The sequence below is a fragment of the Quercus robur genome, chromosome 9 (assembly GCF_932294415.1).
Source record: "Quercus robur chromosome 9, dhQueRobu3.1, whole genome shotgun sequence".
NCBI lineage: Eukaryota > Viridiplantae > Streptophyta > Magnoliopsida > Fagales > Fagaceae > Quercus > Quercus robur.
The window spans coordinates 44,039,065-44,061,643 of NC_065542.1; the positions used below are offsets into that span (position 1 = coordinate 44,039,065).

At 35.7% G+C, this 22,579-nt stretch overlaps 1 protein-coding gene across 4 annotated transcripts; it reads left to right on the forward strand.

Annotated features, from left to right (window-relative positions):
* Positions 1–611: 611 nt before the first annotated feature.
* LOC126698580 (pre-mRNA-processing factor 39-1) lies at positions 612–22,405 on the forward strand. Of its 4 annotated transcripts, none has more exons than XM_050395918.1 (14): positions 612–778; positions 2,711–3,230; positions 11,310–11,419; positions 14,543–14,772; positions 15,400–15,567; positions 16,180–16,546; positions 17,040–17,183; positions 17,968–18,120; positions 18,204–18,320; positions 18,830–18,910; positions 19,012–19,161; positions 20,069–20,368; positions 21,023–21,136; positions 21,966–22,405. In XM_050395918.1, the coding sequence occupies exons 2-14, from the start codon at positions 2,753–2,755 to the stop codon at positions 22,104–22,106; spliced, it is 2,553 nt and encodes an 850-aa protein (XP_050251875.1). In that variant the 5' UTR covers positions 612–778; positions 2,711–2,752; the 3' UTR covers positions 22,107–22,405. The 4 variants fall into 4 exon arrangements, with proteins under 4 accessions (XP_050251875.1, XP_050251872.1, XP_050251873.1 ...); XM_050395915.1 differs by having other exon boundaries at positions 613–778; positions 21,020–21,136; positions 21,963–22,405; XM_050395916.1 differs by having other exon boundaries at positions 613–778; positions 21,020–21,136.
* The last annotated feature ends 174 nt before the right edge of the window (positions 22,406–22,579 follow it).

Here is a 22,579-nt window from a genome sequence, read left to right on the forward strand (position 1 = left end):
GAAATCAAATGTATTAGTTTGAATCTTGTATGCTTTAAAAAGAAACTTTTGGTTCATCATGTAGGGAACATCATAAATTTCAAATCCTATTGAATTTTATAAAGAAAAATTTGTATTTTATACTGTCAAAGTTTGACTTATTAATATCTTTTTATTAGATGCGAATTTTGAAAAATTTACAATTGGATTGTATTTTTTTCTTATATCTTCTATGTTTGCAAAATTTTTAGAAAACCAAAGATTAATAACTATGTAATCAATTAAATATTTAAATTTAATTTTTTGTAATTTACAATTATACATAAAAAAATAATTTTATAAATTAAATAATAAATAACATCTAATTGATATAAAATTTGAAATACGTGTTGAGGACATAAAAAACCTGTGATCTAAAAGTTAAAATTTTAAAATATATTACAACGCTAATTTTTTTTTTAAGTAGGAGCTATAATTATTAGCTACGACAAGTTTATAACCAAAATTTATCATTTTATACAATGGATTGTATTGAGTCATGTCACGTCATTAGCCACGAATGGAGTCGCACACAATGCCACGAGTCAAGTGAACAGTGAAATGACGGCCCAGATCAAACAATCACCCATATCCGACGGCCCAGATCCAACAACCAAACCCAACACCCCCACAGATATAAAAAAATCTTCCATCCACATCCACCACTACTGCAAATACACACACTTTTTACAAAAACCTCCCAAACCCAAATCCCACCCACAAACTCTCCGAAATACGACGCCGTTTTCTGTTTCCTCAGGTATGTACTCTCGTTTCAGTTTCTCGCATTTTCGAAACCCTAGGTTCATGGTTTTTTCGTTATCTCTGTGAAAGGTGAAAACCTAGTTCTCTGATTCTGTGTATGGATCTGAACCTCTTGTTCTTATTGGTTTTTTCTTGTTGGTGCTAGTGTTGTGTTGCTTTGGTTTTTGTTTGGTACAATTTGTTGTGGGGTTTTTAGTTCACAGTATTCACGCTTTGAGTAATTTGTCAGTTGTAAATTGAGATTGTAATCATTGCTTTGGCTTTGTTATTAGACTGATTCTAAACTTGAAGAGTTTTAGTAGTTTCTGTGCGTGAAATGCTGAAGAACAAGCAAGCACATGATTTTTTCGATGGTTGGGTTATTTATTTGGGCAAGACTTTCGTTAGGTTAGGTTTTTGCTCTAGTTTAAAGTAGATTAGAAAATAGATTTCACTGTTAAATGGGTCTTGTTTAGTACACTATATTTGCAAAAAAATTGAATTCTAGGAAGCAAGGACATGGATATGGACACGGGTGTTGTGTCGTACGACATGAAAATTTTTTGAAAAATTATAACATGACACGGGGTTACAACACGATTATATGATTATGACACGGGTATAGATTGAATTAGAATAAATTGTAACTATAATTTAAAATTTCCAAGAACTTAAAAGTAGACTGTGTGAAGCCAATGAGCTCTTGCTCAAGTGGCACCTACTCTCCTTATAAGTGCGAGGTCATGGGTTCAAAACCCATTGGGTATGTGTGTATTTTACAACAATAACAACAAAGCCTTAGTTCAAAATTTTTTGGGGTCAGCTATTATGGATTCTCAACAAATTAGTTAGGGTCAGCCACATGTGTGTGTATTTTATTAATTAAAAAGAAAAAAGACTTTATGTACTGTCTGAAGCGATAACACCATCCCTACCACTGCTCCTATACCTCTGCCTGGTTGTTTCTGCTGCCACAAACGCTGCTTTGCCTCTCTTAATGTGAACAAATGCCACTAGAATTAGTCAATTTCACTATGAGTGACTCTCACCACACCCACGGAAACCAGTGGATTACTAGTTTTATGTTTTAAATGTGTTACCACTGCCACCTCCTTTGGTCCCTTTGAAGCTACCATACCATTGTTAGATTTAATGGGTCATTGTCCTCATATATGCATTATATGTCGACAGAGTTGTCCTAGTGTAAAGAAAATTATATTACATCAATACTGTCAAGCTAAGTTGCTTGGCCTCCCACTTTACAATAATATTTGAGCTTTTAATCAGACAGTGAAAAATGGCGATGATAAACATGCCCATGATACATTTTCTACCAACATCCATTGCTTTCGTTCACTGTTTAATACTTGGATGCCTTAATTTGTAATTAAGAATAACATTGGTCAAGAATATTAGTGGGTGATAGTTTGGGCAGTTTAATACTTTTCATTCACCACCCTATAGAATGACGTGTTCAATTGTTGTTCACTTAAGTCACTTGTTTTATAATAGTCTATTGTACCTGCATGCTCTTCAAAATGCGCAAAACATTTCTTGGGCTCTGCTTGTTTTTTGAACAAGCCTAAAATTCTAGCTCAAGCTTGGTTCTCTTGGCTTAGCAAACGGGGTTGAAAAAGTGACTTCAGAACTCTACCTTGAGCTACTTTGTTTGGTTTGCCACTTTACATATTACATAAACCAAACATGTTTGCCCATCACCTGCCTGCCTCCCCCAACATCCTTCTCATATTTTGCTAAATCAATCTTTTTGAATTTGTTTAGTGATTGGTAAATATTTTTTGGATTGTCACAGAAATTATTTTGTTTGTAAAGAATTGAAGCAAAAAATGCATTACGGGTGCATTTGAATACATATTGCTCTTATGTCATGCATAATTTTCCTGATTTTTTCAAAATTTTATAGTTGTATTGTTTCTTTTTTTTGAAGTCTTGAAGCTTGCACCACCGACTAATAATCTGTTAATCGAGTATGGGAGACAGTGAAACAGTACTATCTGAAATATCTGCAGAGATGGGTTATACATCTGGGAGCCACACTTCCACGGGCTATGTTGAGGCCAGCTCAAATGTTGCTCCTGACACTGGTGCTTCCCCCTCTGAGGCTACTGGAGGTTTTGCTGCTTCTGCTGCTCCAGCTGATGCAAATTCTACCGTTCCAGGCGGATCTGATTCAGGAGATGGGAATATAAATAGTACGGAACCTAATCTGGTCATGCAAGAAGCTCAAATTGATACAACATTTGAGACTAAACCAGATGTTGGAGTTGCTAATACTAGTGAGAAAGCTACTGGTCTGGAAAATGCAGCAACAGAGCTTTCACAATCAGCTGGTAATAATTCTTCTGTGAATGGAAGTGTTGTTGAAACTGGATATCTGGCAGTGGAGAATGGAATTGCTTCAGAGAATGTGGGGAGAGTTGCTGATGAGCAACAGTTTGATGGTTTTGGTATGTTTTTTTTCTCTGCAATTTTTGTTATATTAATATGATATGGGCAAGGAGGTTGTGATTTTTTTATTTGGGTGTTTTAAGATTGTATATTGCATAGTGTTATCTTCATGTTAACTCATGAGCACATAATACTCGGTACATAATTTGAGAATCAGTAAATGGTTGTTGATTTGCTAGAGGAAACTGATTCCTGCAAATTCATAGAAACTATTTATAAAATCTTATTTAATTGAAATAGCATTTTCTTTTTCAATGGACACAGGCACTTTATTTAATTTAATTTTTTTCTTGTTAGTTCTAAATTAGCTAATGCAGGCTGGTCTACATAGAATTGAAACCTTTATTCAGTAACTGCCTAAGATATTTATACATTCGTACATACTCGCACATTCATAATTGGGAACAGCTCAAGTTAGTTTAGTTTTTTGTTTAAAAAAAGAAATTAAAAACAATAAACCCTAATTTTATTTTAAAAAGAATTTGGGGTAAGGCTTACCATCATTATCCTCTCAATGATCTTTTTCATCTTTAATTGCATACCAATCTGGATTACGTGAAAGTGGAAAGTATCCTCTTACTTTGATAGGGTTTTTTTCAGCCTGTTTTTGTGCATGTGCCTATGTGAAGCATTTTGATTGTTTTACTCTTTTTTCCTAGCTTTTTATTCATATTTAATACTATTAGTCAGTAATATATATATATATATATATATATATAAATTCAAGTGTTGGTTGTAGAGGACCATAGGTTTAAATTCAGTATAATCCAAGTGTTGGTTGTATAGCATCATAGGTGTTGATTTGCATTTGTATATGGCATTCTTAATTTGGTATCTATATATATATTTCATACTTGAAAAGCTGGTACATGATATTCTTAATTGTTAATTCATTGTTCATGGATACTTAAGAAGCAAAAATAGAGAGATATTATAGATTCTTTTTTGGACAAGTTTGGCCCTAATGGGAGGAGGAATGAGAGATTCAAACTAGTCACCTCCTCTTCATGAGCAGTCTCTATCCGATTGTGCTATCCTTTGGGGTTAGATATATTAGGGGAAGTATTTTAAGTGCTTGAATTGTAAGAAACATGAAAATTTTTTTGCAGATAATATAGTGTGTGCTTGGGACTATCTTATCAGCTAGCTTTTTGCTTTTTAGCTTATATGTACAGTTTTTTAAAACCTCACTTAAAAAAAAAAAAAAAAACCTTTTTGATAGTAAAAATATACTTTAGCACACTTTTAGCAATTTTTTGTTTCAGCAAAAAGCTAAATAAGTTGTTCCCAAATGGACACTTGTTTTCGGATGAGCTTATTTTCATTGGCTAAATTTGTTTGAAAAATAACCTATGTAAAAGTATTGTTGTACCTAGAAAAAGTGAGACTTAAAAAATTGTACTTAAGTTGGTGATGAAAATAAGCTAGCATTTTAAGCTAAAACAAACACTTTTAGCAAAATTTTTTTCAGCAAAAAGCTAAATAAGTTGTTCCCTAACGAACACTTGTTTTCGGATGAGCTTATTTTCATTGGCTAAATTTGTTTGAAAAATAACCTATGTAAAAGTATTGTTGTATCTAGAAAAAGTGAGACTTAAAAAATTGTACTTAAGTTGGTGATGAAAATAAGCTAGCATTTTAAGCTAAAACAAATAGATTCATAGATCCAATTCTTATTTACATTTCAGTAAAAATGTAAGAATTTCATTGAAGATGAAAAATGAAGTATGCAGTATACAGGAAGCATACTACAGAAAAAAATAGTTTTTTTTTTTTTTTTTTTTTTTTCAAAATTGTTGGTAGTGAGAGTAATGTCCATATTAATTTTGTCTAGATTGGTAAGTTACACATGCGCCCAATATTTCTTGAACCCACAACTTTATCCTCCACCCCCTTCCCCTTGGAGTTGTCATTTGACCTAGAGCTAATTGGATTGTAAATATAGGTGTCTCATGTTCTGTTGGAAAATTTGTCAACTTTCAAGCATATGTGCATTCACATGTTAGGGCTTTCTCATTTTGAATCATAATATAGAAGTATTATTTTGTACATTTAGTTGGAAATCAAAAAGTTACTTGTGAGTTATCTTGCTGTAGAATGCCATGGAAGTGCATTGTAGTTTGCTTATCCAATTATAGTTATGGGCCTTGATAGGCCTGAAGCGTAATAATTGGGGTTCCAACTCCCTTTTCGTTTTCATGTTGGCCCTTATTTCTGGTAAGTCATATACTAACATGAATTCCTTGGCTTTTAGAACAAAGTTGCATACTTTTAGGTTTTGTGTTTATGAGCCACGATTGTAGATGAAATGGGTTGTGCCTTGATTCGATTATTCTTCAAAATGATTTGATTTCAATGCTGGGTCAGCTTGGAACTTCTCTAGAGAATTTTCTATTTGGTTTAGTTTTTGTTTGAAATAGAAAAACATTTGAGTTTCTAAAACAAGAGTATTACATTTTTTTTTAATTGATTTTCAAGAGGATCTTGATTGGTCCAGTTAAGGCATTCCTAGCAAGTTTGCTAGCATATTTTTCAAGTGCACTAGTCTCTAAGAATATATATGTTTTTTTATATAATTTTTGTAAGGGCATATTTAATGGGAGTTGAAAAAGTATACTAAGTTAATTTCTATATATATTTTTTGATGTGTGATGCATTTCTCATTGGTATGCTGCCTAGGCTCCCAATTATGACTAGAATTATTTATTCGGTAAATTAAAATTTAACGGTTTGGCCATTTCAAAATTTTATCGTTACATTTAACTCCCTAAGTTTGGATCCAAATGAAACTGTAGGAGTTTTGTCAAAATTAACAGATTTTGTATTTTATGGACAAATTTACCCCTTGATTTACTCTCATTTGTTATTCTTCTTCCTTCAATATCTAATCCAAAATAAAGGAGAATCAAAATTTAATCATCAGAAAAATTCAATTAACCCAGTACTCCTGGTGAGGGTATCAACCCATACTTTCTTTATATGGGTTGCATGAAAAGCACAATCTGAAGAAAAAATCGCAACAAATACAAAGTAGAAAAATATGAATTTTCTTAGCCGTAACATAATCAAAATCCTTGAGAATTCGGAGTAAATTGAAGAATTTGAACAAAATTGTTAAGAATCAAAACAATTTAACCTCAGAAATTGCATCACACCTAGCTGGTTGAGCTGGTTTACATCAAAGGGCCAATGCCATAATCAGCTCCCCCCCTTCCCGTGAGATCCTCACATCAAAAATCATAATTCATGTAAAAAGAACATGGCCCAAAAGCTAAATTCCAACATAAAAAATTTGAAGGGACAGATTAAGAATTTTTTCCCCAATAAATGAATTGAAAGTTAATACACACACACACATATAACCTCAAACACTGAATTTTATAGAAAAATCTGAGAAATAGTTTCACAAATTGGGAAATTTTGCATAAATATAAGACCAAAGACAACTAATGAGAAGGTTAGAGGCAACAAATTTTGGCAGAGTCAAAAGCCAGAAGAAACGATATCCTTTTACTAAAATCTTTAAGCATCAGTGGGAGAAGCTTTGGGAATATTTAATTCCCTCAAATTTCTTGCAATTGAAATGCCATAGACTGGTACTAGCCCAATAGCAATCAGGAAATTGAAATTCAGAGCTCGGATTGAGCAGAAAAGAAAAGAGGGGAAAAGGAGAGGATGGCCATGGCCTTTGGTCTTCCTAGCCATGACAGCATCTTCATCTTCTTCCACACTTGGTTCATCTCCTCCCTTTTTTTTTTTTTTTTTTTTTGTTCATTTGTTTATTTTATTATTATTTGCTTTTGTTGTTTTATCACTCTTTCTTGAGGAAAATTGGAGTTTGGAATGTTGTTGGTTTTGTTTGGGGTATTGTCTTACTCCGGCCATGGAACTCTTTTCGGAGTTCATTGGGGATCTTAACTTGATTGACTTGCCTTTGGAGGGTGGGAGATATACTTGGTTGAGCGGTTCAGATCAGCCCTCGATGTCTAGGATAGATAGAGTTTTGGTGTCTCATGATTGGGAGGAGCACTTCCCGGATGTGACCCAACGGATTTTACCTCGTCCTGTTTCAGATCATTTCCCAATTCTTGTGGAGGTAGGGGGAATGGCGAGGGGTAAAAGTCCGTTTAGGTTTGAGAATATGTGGCTAAAGTCGGAGGGGTTTATTGATAGAGTTCATTCTTGGTGGAATCGTCATTCCTTCTCCGGTACTCCTAGCTTTGTGTTTGCCAAAAAGCTGAAGGCTTTGAAAGATGATATCATTCAGTGGAACCGGTCGGAGTTTGGTCATGTTGGGCGCAAAAAGTCTCATTTATTAGAGGCTCTGAAATCCTTTGATGACAAGGAAGGGGAATTTGGCCTCTCTGATGCTGAGGTTTGTGAGAGAGATGCGATGAGGTTTGAAGTCAAGAATCTTCTCTCTTTGGAAGAAATCTTTTGGAGACAGAAATTAAGGATGTTATGGATTAAGGAAGGAGATAATAATACTAAATTTTTCCATAGGGTGGCTAATTCCCGCAGAAGGTATAATAATCTGAGCTTATTGGAGGTGGATGGGGTGATCTATGAGGAGGAATCCGAGGTGGCTGCCCAGGCAGTAAACTTTTATAAAAATCTGTATCAGGAGACGGAGGAGTGGAGACCTTTTGTGGAAGGTTTGGAGTTTGATCAGATAGATGGGTCGGAAAGGGGTTGGCTTGAAAGGAGGTTTGAGAAGGAGGAAATTCTTCTAGCCGTTAACGAGCTGGCCGGAGATAAAGCTCCAGGTCCAGACGGCTTCTCTATGGCCTTTTTCCACCATTGCTGGAGAGTGGTGGAAAGGGATGTCCTAGCAGTTTTTGAGGAGGTCTATCAACATAGTAAGTTTGAGAAATCTTTGAATGCTACCTTCTTAGTTCTCATCCCTAAGAAGAATGATGCTTCCAATATTCGAGATTTCAGGCCTATTAGCTTGGTGGGGAGCATGTACAAGATCCTGTCTAAGGTTTTGGCGAATCGTTTGAAACTGGTCTTAGATCATCTAATTTCTGAGTCTCAGAATAGTTTTGTGGGAGGAAGACAGATTCTTGACTCAGTTCTTATTGCTAATGAGTACGTTGATAGTCGAGTGAAGAGTAATGTCTCGGGGGTCATTTGTAAGCTAGACATTGAGAAAGCTTATGATCATGTGAATTGGGAGGCTCTTCTGGACCTTTTGAAGAGAATGGGTTTCGGGGAGAAGTGGTGTAGTTGGATCCGCACTTGTATCTCGACAGTCCAGTTTTCTATTTTGATCAATGGGGCTCCTGCTGACTTTTTTGGGAGCACGAGGGGTCTGAGGCAAGGGGATCCGCTATCTCCCTTGTTATTTGTTGTCATGATGGAGGTCTTAAGTAGGATGTTGAAAAGAGTTGAAGGTGCCAGCCTGATTAGGGGTTTCAAGGCTGTTGGAAGACGGGGTGAAGGGGAATGTGTCTCGCACCTTCTATTTGCGGATGATACTATTTTGTTCTGTGATGCGGACGTTGAACAGATCCTTCATGTACGGATGCTTCTCCTTTGTTTTCAGGCTGTGACTGGTTTGAAGGTTAATGTCCTGAAGAGTGAGATGGTTCCAGTAGGGGAGGTTAATAATATTCATGCCTTGGCAGAGATTTTGGGTTGCCGGATTGGGTTCTTGCCAATGACCTACCTTGGTATGCCATTGGGGGCGTCTCATAAATCCCCCTCTATTTGGAATCCTATATTGGAGAAGATTAATCGGAGGTTAGCCGAGTGGAAGAAGTTGTATTTGTCAAAAGGCGGAAGATTGACGCTGCTCAAGAGTACGCTTTCTAGTCTTCCTACTTACTATTTATCTCTCTTCACCATTTCGTCGCATGTGGCTAATAAAATTGAGAAGATTCAGAGGACTTCTTGTGGGGGGAGTCGAAGGTTCATTTGGTGGGGTGGGATAAGGTGTGTGCTCCTAAGGTTAATGGTGGCTTGGGTATCAGGAAACTAACTACCTTTAATAAAGCTTTGCTTGGAAAGTGGTTATGGCGGTTTGGGGTTGAGGAGACTCGTCTATGGAGGAGGGTTGTAGCTTTGAAGTTTGGGGAAGAGTGGGGGGGTTGGTCTTCTAAGTTGGGTAGGGGTGTTCATGGGTGTGGTTTATGGAGAAGTATTCGAAAAGGTTGGGAGATTTTTAGCAAGTTTATCCGGTTTGAGATTGGGGTGGGGGATAGAGTGAAGTTTTGGACAGATCAGTGGTGTGGGGACTCTCCACTCCATCTTTCCTTCCCGGTTGTGTATGGGATTGTTTCTAATAGAGAGGCTTCTGTGGCCTCATCTCTCGAAAGGTTGGGGACCGAGGCTTGTAGAAGTTGGAAGGTTCCTTTTCTTAGGGATCCTAATGATTGGGAGATGGGAGAGGTGGTTAATTTTCTCCATACCTTGGATTCTTGTTTACCTCACTCCGAGCAAGAAGACCGCATGGCTTGGAAATTGTCGAAGAAGGGGGACTTCAATATTCGCTCCTTTTACGACGAGCTTCGAAGCCCCTTTCCTTTTACTTTTCCTTGGAAAGGTATTTGGAAGGTTAAGGCCCCTACGTACTTCTCTTTCTTTGTTTGGACGGCGGCTTGGGAGAAGATTCTTACAGGGGACACTTTGCGGCGTAGAGGCTTTGAGCTGGTTGATTGGTGCATTATGTGTCGTTGCAATGGGGAGACGGTGAATCATTTGCTTCTCCATTGTGAAAAAGCTTATAAGTTGTGGAGCTTGATTTTCAGATCTTTTGGGATTTCTTGGGTCTTGCCTAGATCGGTTGCAGAAATGCTCTTCAGCTGGTGGAACTGGTTTGGAAAGCACTCTTCTAGCATTTGGAATTTAGCTCCGTTGTGCCTTTTGTGGTGTATTTGGAGGGAGCGGAATTGGCGAACTTTTGAGGACAGGGACAGATCCGATGACCAATTGCTAGCTTATTTTTGTGGTTCTCTTTTTGATTGGTCTAGGGCTTGGGGACTCACCTCTAGTGATTCCCTCCCTTTGTTCCTTTGTTCTCTTCGCTGTACTTAGTTATTTGTTGCTTTCTGTTTGGTTTCTAGTTCTCTTTTCTTTTTTGTTTGTTTCTCTCCCTGTACTATCTGTTCTGCCTCTGTTTTCATGAGGTAGTTTTCTTAATATACTTCTTTTTTACTTATCAAAAAAAAAAAAATTGCTCACGTCCCACGTCCAAAAAAAAAGGTTGAATTTGGATGGATCCCTAACAATTTCATTTTAGACCAAAATTTAGAGGGTTAAAATGTAGCAATTGAAACTTTATGGACTATTGTGAAAGGGATAAACCCCAGGGGCCTATATTATAATTTACCCTTTTTTTTTTTGTCTTTTTTCTCTCTCTTTCTGTCTGCTATACATTATTCACCCTAAATAGTAAATATCACCAGAGCCTAACCTTTTCTTGCAAACAATCCTATTCTTTTTTCCTAAGCCAGCTTCAAAATTCTTATTCCTGGCAGTTTGGTCTGAAATTAAAAGGTCCTGCATCAGATATATATATATATATATATATTTTTTTTTTGAGATGAATGGTAGAGCATCAGATATTTTATTAAATCTACCTTACTGCTCTAATTTACTTTGTATTGAAGATTTCCTAGATATTAAATACTACTATTTACCTCAAATACACATAGATTTGACTAATATATAAACATGTTGACATCTGACTCCCTCTTTGATGTCCCCCTTCCCTTTGCTAGTTGAAAATTTACTATTTACTGATGTAATTCTTCTTACTATGTAATTTTAACACCACTCCCATATGTAATTTTTGAGGCGTCCCATCCCTCTGCTCTAATTTACTATGTACTGAAGATTTCCTAGATATTAAATACTTACTATTTACCTCAAATACACATAAATTGGACTAGTATATAAACATGTTGAAAATTTTGTACACCACTCCCATCTTTCAATGTTTCTACATCTGATGCCCTTTTTGATGTGTCCCTTCCCTTTGCTAGTTTTATTCTTCTTATTCTTGCACACTTCTATAAGAGATCTAAGTGAATAACATCTTGATTGTTTCAAATCCTTTTCCTTTTTATTTGTAGTACCGGCTATGTCTGCTGAAGAAGATAGACTGTGGAACATTGTGAGGGCTAATTCATTAGATTTTAATGCTTGGACTTCCCTGATTGAAGAGACTGAGAAGGTGGCTCAGGTATGTCAGCATTAATTTCAAATGTATGATGAATTATTCAGTTAATTTTGCCATCCTCTCTGTGTTTTTATATTTGTTATTTTACCGTGAGGAAGCTTATCAACAAATCAGCATGTTCTTGTCAAATTTACATGTTAGTTTTGCAAGATGTTGTGCAATTTGAAAGGCACGTGTTGAATCTGTCTGACATGATACATGGATTTCTTCTTGTTGATTAATCTACGCATCTAATAACAATGTCACCTGAGAAAGACATTATGTCACATATATTCATCTGTGTGTGTCTCTATATATATATATGCAAGTAGTTATGTAAATTATTGCTTTCTAAAACACCCTAGTATATTTATGTACTTGTATCTTAGTACGTTTTGTCCCCCCTCTGTTTTATTTTTTAAAAATTTTTTTATTCTTTTATTCTGTTTTGATAAATAATAAAACTCAATTAGCATACAAAGAAAATGCCCAAAAAAAAAAAAAAAAAAGACATTGTACAAACAAATACAAAGATGACTAATGAAAGTTCAATGAATTCAAGAACCCTAGAAAGTCCATAGTTAAAAATGTGGTGGAGCTTGAAGTCCAGTCCTAACGGGTCTTCAAAAATAAGAACTTCAAATTAATCAAGTTTTGTTCTTTCCCTTCAAAGCAACAATCACTTCTTTCCCTCTAAAGATACTACATCAAGCATGAAGGAGCTTTTTTCCATATCCTCCCATTACTTCTCTTAGCAAATTGTCCTTTCAAACATGAGAGAAGCTCCAGCATGGAGTAAGGCATTATCCAAGAAACACCGAACAAGCAAAAAACCAATGACCTTAGTTCTTGAGCCACTACACCACTGAAGGAAGAGATGAACCGCACTCTTTCCTTGTCATTTACTCATAAAGCACCAGTTCATAATAATTATCCCATGTTTTCGAAGAAAGCCACCCTTGGCGGCAAACTAGCATTCCAAATGCTCTCGAAGGAAAATTACTTCCTCAGCCTCTCAAAAACTTGTAATGACTTTTCACTTGGAAACCTTGAGTTTTAGAAGGGACCCATATTAATTTGTCTACCTCCTAATGACAAATCTTTGTAATATATATGTCATATAATAATTGTTTCATTGATCTCTCTATTTACATGGCATGTGAAAGGGAGTGGCACTTTTGCAGATAAACCTTGTAGCTGAATTGGCACCTTCCCATGCACAAAGTGCTTGGGGGTCTAGGGGGGAAAGGGTTCAAGCTGCGGGTTTAGCAGTATATTGTAATTATTTCTCAAAAAAAAAGTTTGTGACAAGTTCCATCGTAGTCCAAACTAATTTTTTTAGTGTTTCTTTATTAATTGTATTTTAAATTCTCAAGAATAGAAACTGTTAAGAACCCCATTTACTGGGGTTTCTTCTTTTACTAATAATTTTTTACAACTTACCAAAAAAAATTTAAATTATGAATGATAGCTTTAAAAAATACAAATCCATGGGATCTAGCACTAGTGGTGGAGCCAGGATTTGGGGTATGTGTAGTAAATTTGTAAAACTAAGGTTGACTAAACATTTATATTAAAAAGAATATTTCATTTCCATTTTCTAAGCTGTAGGAAAATGTGTAAATATAGTAATATGACATCATAATTTACAATAAACAATAACATAGGTTTAAATTGCCCCTCCCTCACTTGTTGTAAGTAACCGAAAGAAAGCTTTTATTTGTAACAAAATTCACAATAAAAAAATCCACTCATTAAGTACACAATTTTTGATTATTAAACATATTTAAAGAATCTATTAATTCCAATATATTTAGAGAAACTAATGTAAGTCTTAATCTCTATTAACTTTTAAACACTAACATGTATCTTTTTCCAATTAGGTAGAGTTTATGGATACGATGTTTGTTTTCATATATGCTCTGTATTATGATTTTAATACATAACTTAGAATATAAAGTGCAAGCCCCACAAGTTAGGTTGAATGAAAGACACTTGTCTTTTGATTTTCCCCTTTTGTTTTCCATTGGGTGGTTGGGGGGCATGTATAGGAAAGTAGACAACCTTAAAGATCAATTAGATACATTTTAGGGAGTTCGGGGGCATCCCTCCTCTTGCCTATGATCATACAAGCAAAACTATGAATGGGATAAAGGAAAAATACATGCTTATCATTTTTTTTTTTACTTATAAAAATAAAATAAAGGAAAAATACATTTGATAGAAAAAAAGAAAAAGAAAAAGAAAATAGCTTTTATATACAAGATAATAAGAATCAGGTTACGCTGTAGTAACTTTTTTATGCTTGCAAAGGGGGGGTTGGGTGATTTTTATTGGGGAGATTGGATATGTTGCTGCCCTGCCAGTCTTATTTGAAATTGTTTCAATATTGCAAGGATTTGCTTTGATTTGCTTTTGTGAACAACTGCTTTGAGGGGGTTGGGCTTCCAAATAATCACTTTGAGGGTGATTAGCCTCTGAAGAACTTAGGAATTTTATTCAAAGTTGATAAAAGCCATGCATCTGCCAATGAGTGCTAGCTCAACTAACACCTCCTCCCCCGCTTATAAGTTCTAGGTGGAGGGTGATGTTATGGGTTCAACACCTATTAGGTGCATGTGTAACTTACCAATAAAAAATAACCATATGTGCATGTGTAACTTGCCAATAAAAAATAACCATATGTCATCTACGCCTTTATATAGTACTCAAAAACCTTAATCCACAAGGAACTAAAATTACTCCTAGAATATTATAGACCGTTGACCCAAACCAAATAGTCAAAGTACAACTAAGAAAATAAAAAATAATGCCAAGAGCCTTGTAGCTCAATGGCATTGCCTAGTCTCCTTGATGAGGAGAACCAAGGTTTGAATCCCCCCTTGCCCCACTTGTTGTAACAAGTGAATTATAAAAAAGAAAAGAACAGAAAATAAATAAAAATAAGTAATATAGTGGTGGCAATAATTATGGAACTGTATCAGTGCCTTGTGGATGGGTTAGAACATGGCTTCTCATATGTTTGCTTTCTACATTCCTACCCTTTGATTACGTAACTGGTGTTAATATCTATTTTCTATTTTTTTCTCTACACTTTGAAAAGCTGGCCCTGGTGAAACTAATGATTCATCTATGCTCCTTATGCAGGAGAACATATTGAAAATCCGAAAAGTTTATGATGCTTTTTTGGCAGAATTTCCTTTGTGTTATGGTTATTGGAAAAAGTATGCTGACCATGAGGCTCATCTAGGCTCTATTGATAAAGTTGTGGAAGTTTATGAACGGGCGGTTCAAGGAGTGACCTATTCGGTGGACATTTGGTTGCATTATTGCATATTTGCTATTGGCGCATATCAAGATCCAGACACCATCCGAAGGTAATAGGCGTTGATTTAGCTCTTTTTGTTAGACAGTGTTGGGAGATCATGATTGCATGGTTCCCTCAGTCACAAGGCTATAGTGATTTCTTGTTGCTAACATTATTTCCATATGCCTGCTACAGTGGTTCTTCACATTTATGGCGGAAAGGTTTGATAGGATGCACTTCAGAAAAGTTATTTTTTTTTTCTGATGTGCAAACCCTTGATTTGATGCTACTAATACAGGGTAGTTGTTTGAAATTTGTTAGGATCTTATTCAATTTCTTGGCCTCATTATACCCCTTTTTTTCCCAAAGCCTGTGTCATAGTCATGTAGTTATCTTTGAATTTTAGCTATCTTTAACTTTGACACTCTGAGGTGCATCAATATGCAAATTGCTGCTGGGAAGATCTCGTCAGTTTAAGGGCTAAGATGGCCTCTATCACTGCTCCATTTCACGGACATAGTATGGTTTTTTTTGAGGAAGGTAAATGCAGCGTTTGGAAGTGATATGCTGTTAACAGTGAATTGTTTCTTCTCCATGACATTAGTGCCAGTCACCCATCAATGGATATTCTTGCATTACCTGAGTTGATGTTTATGCATATAGGATAACGAAACCTTCTATTTTTATGGTATTTCAGGCTTTTTGAGCGAGGATTAGCTTATGTTGGAACGGATTATCTGTCTTTCACCCTTTGGGATAAATATATTGAATACGAATACTTGCAGCAGGAGTGGGGCCGCCTTGCTTTGATTTACACCAGGATTTTGGAGTATCCAAATCAACAATTGGATCGGTATTTTAACAGGTAATTCCTTGTACATTGCCCATATGTTTATTTGTTTACCTTTCAGTCTTTTGTTTTGGGCTTGAGTTTCTCAAGTTTGCTCTATGTTTCCTGCTCTATGTTTCCCACAAATGTGTTGCTTTTGTCTGGTATTGCATTGAGGAGCATATGGGTGGCTGAATGTGTTTGTAGTGGGGTTTGGAAATCTTTTTGTGGTTGGAGAGACCAGTGTTTTTCTCACTCCCTAATTGCGGTCTATGAGGATTTAGCTTATTTTTATTCACTTTTGAAAGAACATTTTGGTGCCAAACTTGATATCCTTGGATTTATGACTATAATTTGCACTTTACTGGTTTTGATCTTCAGTTTATATGCTTTAATTTTGAACTACTTCAAAGGGTCACTGTTTTCCTCAAGATTTCAAATTTGTTTCTAGTTGCTGTGAATTTTGTGTCCCTGGTCATATATTCCAATATCTCTTTGTGCTTCCGCATGCCTTATTTATTGACATAGGGTTTAGTGCACCTCTTCTCTGTTATTTGCATAATAGATTCCTTTTTGAAGTTTTTTTTTTTAATAAGTAATTTCCCCTTTGAAGTTTTATTTACGTCCCTTGTGCCAATGGTGCTACAGCTTCAAGGAGTTAGCTGGAAGTCGTCCTTTGTCTGAATTAAGGACTGCTGAGGAGGCTGCAGCAGCAGCAGAAAGTGCACCTTCGGAGGCTAGTGTCCAGTTAAACGAGGGAGAGGTTCATCCTGATGCAGTGGAACAATCTCCTAAACCTGTAAGTGCTGGCTTAACAGAAGCAGAGGAGTTGCAGAAGTATATCGCCATTAGAGAAGAGATGTATAGGAAAGCTAAAGAGTTCGATTCTAAGATCATTGGTTTTGAAACAGCTATTAGGAGGCCATACTTTCATGTGCGGCCCCTCAATGTTGCAGAGCTTGAAAATTGGCATGCCTATTTGGATTTTGTGGAAAGGGAAGGTGACTTTAACAAGGTATTTTGAGTTTGCTTGTTTTCAGTTTCTCTGGTTTGTAGTTTTTAGTTGCCCTCCTTGTTACACTTTGACTCACAGTTAAGTAATATTTGCTGCCCCATATTCTTTATTGGCTAAACCGTTGGATGAAGCAACTTTTTAAACGGGAAATTGAACTGAGACTAAGCATGGACCTTCGATTTGGTTTCTTTAAGGCTAAGTACTTCAAACCCTCATTTGTCAGTGGACGTTCCAGGTTGATGATGTGTTAGTAAATTATATCTGTTTTAAAGTTCCAATGTTATGCATGCAGGTGTCTTCTTATCTTCCTAACCATCTGTCTGTCAGGCAAGGAGGGTCCCTCCTTTCGTATTTGAGGGGCCTCTCTGTTCCGCTAATGGAGTATTTCTTATGCATATCTCCTTCTCCTTTGTGATTTGTATTACCTTTTTAATTAATTTAAGGTGAATATGATTGTATGAGGTGATGCCATTTCTTTTAAAACGTGAATCAGGTGGTCAAGTTATATGAAAGATGCCTGATTGCATGTGCCAATTATCCTGAGTACTGGATACGCTATATTTTATGCATGGAAGCTAGTGGAAGTTTGGATCTCTCAATTAACGCGCTTGCTCGTGCAACCCAAGTCTTTGTCAAGGTAGGAAATTTCTGATACGAATATTTTTTATTGGGAAGTTAGCTTAGAAATAAAGAAGTAAAGGGCAGCAGCAGCCCTGAATATAAATTGATGGGACATGAAATTTTATAGCTTTCCTCTATTATCATCCTTTTTCTGAGAAGCCTTGATGATAAGATTGAGAAGTGTGGAATTTACTTCCCAGCTTCCCATTGTTGTTCTTAGTAGGGAGGGAAAGAGAGTATTGATATTAAATTCTAGTGTAATGCCATTATTTAAATGGTTTAAAAAATGGTGAAAAATATGTTTCAAATTTTTTGTTAAGAAACCAACTTCCTCCTCCGATCAACCACTTTTGGGTAAATTGGATTTGGTTTTCCTAGAGGGGTTACACCTACCCCTCTCCCTTTCTACCTCCTTCCAAAAAGGGCTTTCCCGCTCCCATCACTTTTTCCCTTCTGCCACTTTTTATCCTTTTGTGTTCTTTTTCCCTTATTTGTTCTTTTAATGAACGGATTATAGTTTGGAATTCCCTTTTAACCAGATACTGTTTTTAGCCCTTCAAGAAATGATCCTATCTTTTAATTTGTTTCCCTGTTTTTTTCTGCTCATTTCAGTATTTAAAACATGATATTTTGAGTTGTTAATGTTATTTTCAAATGAATCTTACATTGGCATGTATTCTTATCTTCTGATGTAAGTGTTGAGCCACATGATATAACATTTACCGTTATTGTCGTATTCCTTTTTTTATATTTAGTTTCCTTATCCATGATTTATTTGTTTGTCACCAAATATATAACAGAGACAAGCTGAGATTCACCTTTTTGCTGCTCGGTTTAAAGAGCAAAATGGGGATATACCTGGTGCACAAGGTGCCTATCAACTTGTACATACTGAAATCTCACCTGGACTCCTTGAAGCAATTATTAGGCATGCAAATATGGAACATCGGCTGGTATGTTGGTCTGCAAAAGCTGTTTAAAGTTCAAATTTCTGGTAATTATGTAATCTCTTTATATAATTATTTTTTTATTGCAGGGAAATCTTGAAGATGCCTACTCCTTGTATGAGCAGGCAATTGCCATTGAAAAAGGAAAAGAACATTCACAAACATTACCAATGCTGTATGCGCAATATTCTCGGTTTGTATACATGGTAGGTTGGGCAACATGATTTTGCACATGTTTTTGTTGTGTGTTAGCTTACAGATATAATGCTTTGATTAATGATTAACTATGATATACATCCCTTTTTTCTCATCTTTTGTTGTTATGTTTTATTTTTGTTCCTATCTTACTGCTTACAATATTAGAAGTTTAATCAAAAGATATTTTTTGGGGTTTCAACTTTAGCGAATGAAATTACATGGACTTGATATTTTGGTCTTTCAATTCAAATAATCTTATTTATATTATTTTTGCCTATTTAGATGTTGATTGTTCCTTCATTGTGTCATATTATAAATGAAAACAAGACACACATGTTTTCTTATAACATGGAGTTCTAATGAACAAAATTTCTTAGTCCCCAGAAATCAATTTTTATATTCATCCTTTCATTTCTCCCCTTAGTTATTTGTTGAAGTATATTATTGGTCATAGATTTTATTCTGAAATCTATATGTTATAGCTGATGTCTCTTGTTTCTTTCAATTATATTGGTAGGTTTCTGGTAATGCAGAGAAAGCTAGGGAAATTCTTGTCCAAGCCCTTGAGCACGTGCAGTTGTCAAAACCACTTCTTGAGGTCTCTCTCTTGTATATATATCCTTGCAGCCACATTTTGTTTTTTAAATAAGATATCAATAATGTTCTCTTTTCTAATATGTTCTTCCATGATGCTTGCAGGCTTTAATACATTTTGAGGCAATTCAGTCCCTACCAAAGCAAATTGATTATTTAGATTCATTGGTTGTTAAGTTCATAGTTCCTGACTTGGAGAGCCCCAATGTTGCTAGTGCGGCTGATAGGGAAGAGCTCTCTTGCATTTTTTTGGAGGTATATTGTTTAGCAGTAAGACAAATGTAGTTTATTGATTCATAGACATGACCTGTTGAGTTGAAAACAGGAAAAGGGGATTTTGTTTTGTTTTGTTTTGTCTTGCCATTGAAGATCTTGATTGGAAAATTTTCAGCATCCTTTTTTCTTATGAGAAACTAAAATTTGAACAGCAAAGTGGAGGTTGAATTAAGGTCTAGCTCTAATGGCACCTCTTCTCCCTAAAAGGACTAGAATTGAGGGTGAAGTTGTTGATTGCAGGCCCATTGGTTGCATTGTAACTAAACCAATCTTGGTAAAAAAAAAAAATGAAGATTCAAGAAGTATCTTTGAATTAACTGTGGGACATTAACCACTGAAAACTCTTTGCTAATAATGGTGCAAATCCTGTTTGAGAATTTGTAAGATTAAGATTTGACAGTTGCTATATGAGCAAAACAAAATCTGGAAATGCTTTTTTTTTTTTTTTTTTTGAAGCAGTTTTTTCCTTGTTTGAAGCTACCAAAATTCTTTTCCAGATGTCTGGAATTTCAACAAGCAGTTCTACGTTTTTGTTAAATCTTTTATTTCTATTTAAATTTTGATGGGGGATATCTTAATTTTTTCGTTGCATACTGAGTTATTGATTGGGTATAAGTAGGTTGGGTTTGGGTTGAATGGTAATGTGTCTTCTTTTGGCATAAGCCTCTACGATTTTGAGTCCATCACAATTATCTTGTTCTGTTGAGTAATTGACTTCTTCTTCTTGTAATGGAATTTATTCATACATTGCTTATTATTGTCATATTTGAATATAAATGTGCAGTTTAGGAATTAGTATGCATCTAAGTTGAATATCTTTAAACATAGACAGTTCTAAGAATGATATTTGGTTCCAAAATCTCATGTGCTCAAATGGAATTTTCAGTTTCTGAATGTCTTTGGAGATGTACAATCTATCAAGAAGGCTGAGGATCGGCATGCCAAGCTTTTCTTACCCCATAGGAGCACCTCAGAACTGAAAAAGCGCCATGCGGAGGATTATCTAGCATCAGATAAAGCCAAGATAGCTAAGTCCTATTCTGTTCCTTCACCTGCACAGTCCTTGATGGGGGCATATCCAAGTGCACAAAACCAGTGGACAGCTGGTTATGGTGTACAGCCTCAAACTTGGCCACCAGTTACACAAGCACAGGGACAACAGTGGGCCCCTGGCTATACACAACAGGTAGATTGTTATTTCTTAATAATATCTTATTTGCATGTAATTGTATGCTTTATACTTGTTTATCATGGGTCCCACTGAGTAAACTCTTTTAATAGTTTTTTAGTGTCCTAACATTACAAGGATTCCTATTTCATGGTTAGTTCTGGTTTTCTCATTGATGGGTTTTGTTGGTTACGAGGTTTGCTAACTAATATATGAAGTGGGTAGTGTATTTAGATCAGGGAAAAGATGTTATTTCTTTTGTGCTTTTCTAGGCAGTGCAATACTGTACTAAAACTCCTGTAAACTCATCGCCATTGTACTCAAATATCTTAAAGAATTGATCTCGTCTTTGATAAAAAATAGCCATTGTGTTAAACTGTTGTTTCAATGTCCTGAGTGCATCAAGATTTTTGGTAGTTCAGAATGTCTTAATGTACCAGAGACTGCTATGTGAACTGTGAAATTGGTTCTTTCTGGATAACCTGAGATAATTTATAATTGTGAGAATTGCTTCCTGATTTTTAGATTAAATTTGGTAATATTGTTTAGTAGTTCTCCAAAATTCTGTGGGGGTTTGCATGTTCATATGCAAGGTTGTTTCAGCTAGTCCAAATCTTCTTGAAAGACCTACATTTATTACTGCTAAAAATGAGCCTTTAAATATTGCAGCAGGCTGCATACAGTGCATATAGCGGTTATGGAAGCAATTACACAAATCCTCAAATGCCAACGTCAGTGCCACAAACTGCTGCTTATGGGGCTTATCCTACAACATATCCAGCCCAGGTACCTAAAAAACATTTGATATTATATTGGAATTGGTTTTGTTTTGGATTTTGACTTTTTTCTAAAAAACATTTGTCCCCCTTTGTTTGTTTTGTTTTGTTTTATTTTTATTTTATTTTTATTTTTTTTTTCTGGGAATGGTTTTTGTTAGAATTGTGTGGTTAAATGATTAAATTTACTATATCCTAATGGCTTAAGTTTTTGAGATAATCAGTAATTTAACAGTTTCTATACTAGGCATGCTGGAACTGTTTTTTGTATTTTTTTAAGAACTCTCTATTCAAGAAAAATATGGAATCTATTGTTGCCCATAAAAGTACAATTGGGGGTTTATCCTTCGGACTGGTTTTTGCCTACAATCTGTAGCCACCTAATGGTGGCAACCACTATTTTGTTGGTTGGTTTATTTTACTGTCGTTGAGGGCAGCATAACTATTTAAACTTGTCTTGTATACTTCTTGTTTTCCAGTATTGAACCTTTTTACCTCTCTTACACTTTGAAAATCAAGAAAGGAAAAAAAGAAGACCGAAAACTTCAGCATAATTCAGTTAGATTAATGTGGTACCGCATAAACACATGGCCTGATTTATTTGTTTTTTCAGACATTTGACAAAGGGACTTGAGTTTTTAGAATGATTGATATCTTCGTACACGTGTATTCCATGTCCTATGTATGTAATTTGCAGTATGTTAATACATAGACTGCAAAGCCTTTGTGTACTTTAGAACTCCTAGTATGGTTATGCACTTTTTGGGACTATGAAAAGTGTTTTTCTTGTGCCCTGTTTATATCTAGAGCTGATAAAACCTTGTTTATAATTTTAGCAGGCCTTCCCACAGCAAAGTTATGCGCAACCTACAGCAGCTGTGACAATGGCCCCAGCCCAAGCCCAAGCCCAAGCCCAAGCCCAAGCGCAACCCCAGCAACCTGCTTCAGTTCCTCAGGGCTATTATGGGAGTTACTACTGATTTGGCGAGACAATTTATGCACTGTTTTGCCATGTGTAATCTATTCTTTTTAACTTCTTGGTCTCTATTTATACAGACCTGACCCGTACCTTGGGTTTTTTAGTCGTGGGTATGGTGTAGCTAACTAGAAGAGGGGAGAGACGACTCTGTTTTAGTTGTGATACCGGCAATTGTAATTTTAGGTTTTACTAAGTTTATTTTTTTCGATATTTTCATGTATTTTAGTAGAATTTTGTGCTTGTGTTGTGCAATTTTCCACGTTGGGTCTATAAATTGCCCTATTGTAGAGATTGTCAAAATTAGTTGTGCTTGAAAGTTATCACATTTGCTATTTGAACATGACACCTAATAATATGTACAAGCCAATTAGCTCTGGGTTAAGCCTAAACCCATGTTATGTCATTTTGACTAGCCTGGGTTCTGCTCCTCTTTCTTGTTGCAACGAATAGAGACAGAAAGTATGATTAGTTAAT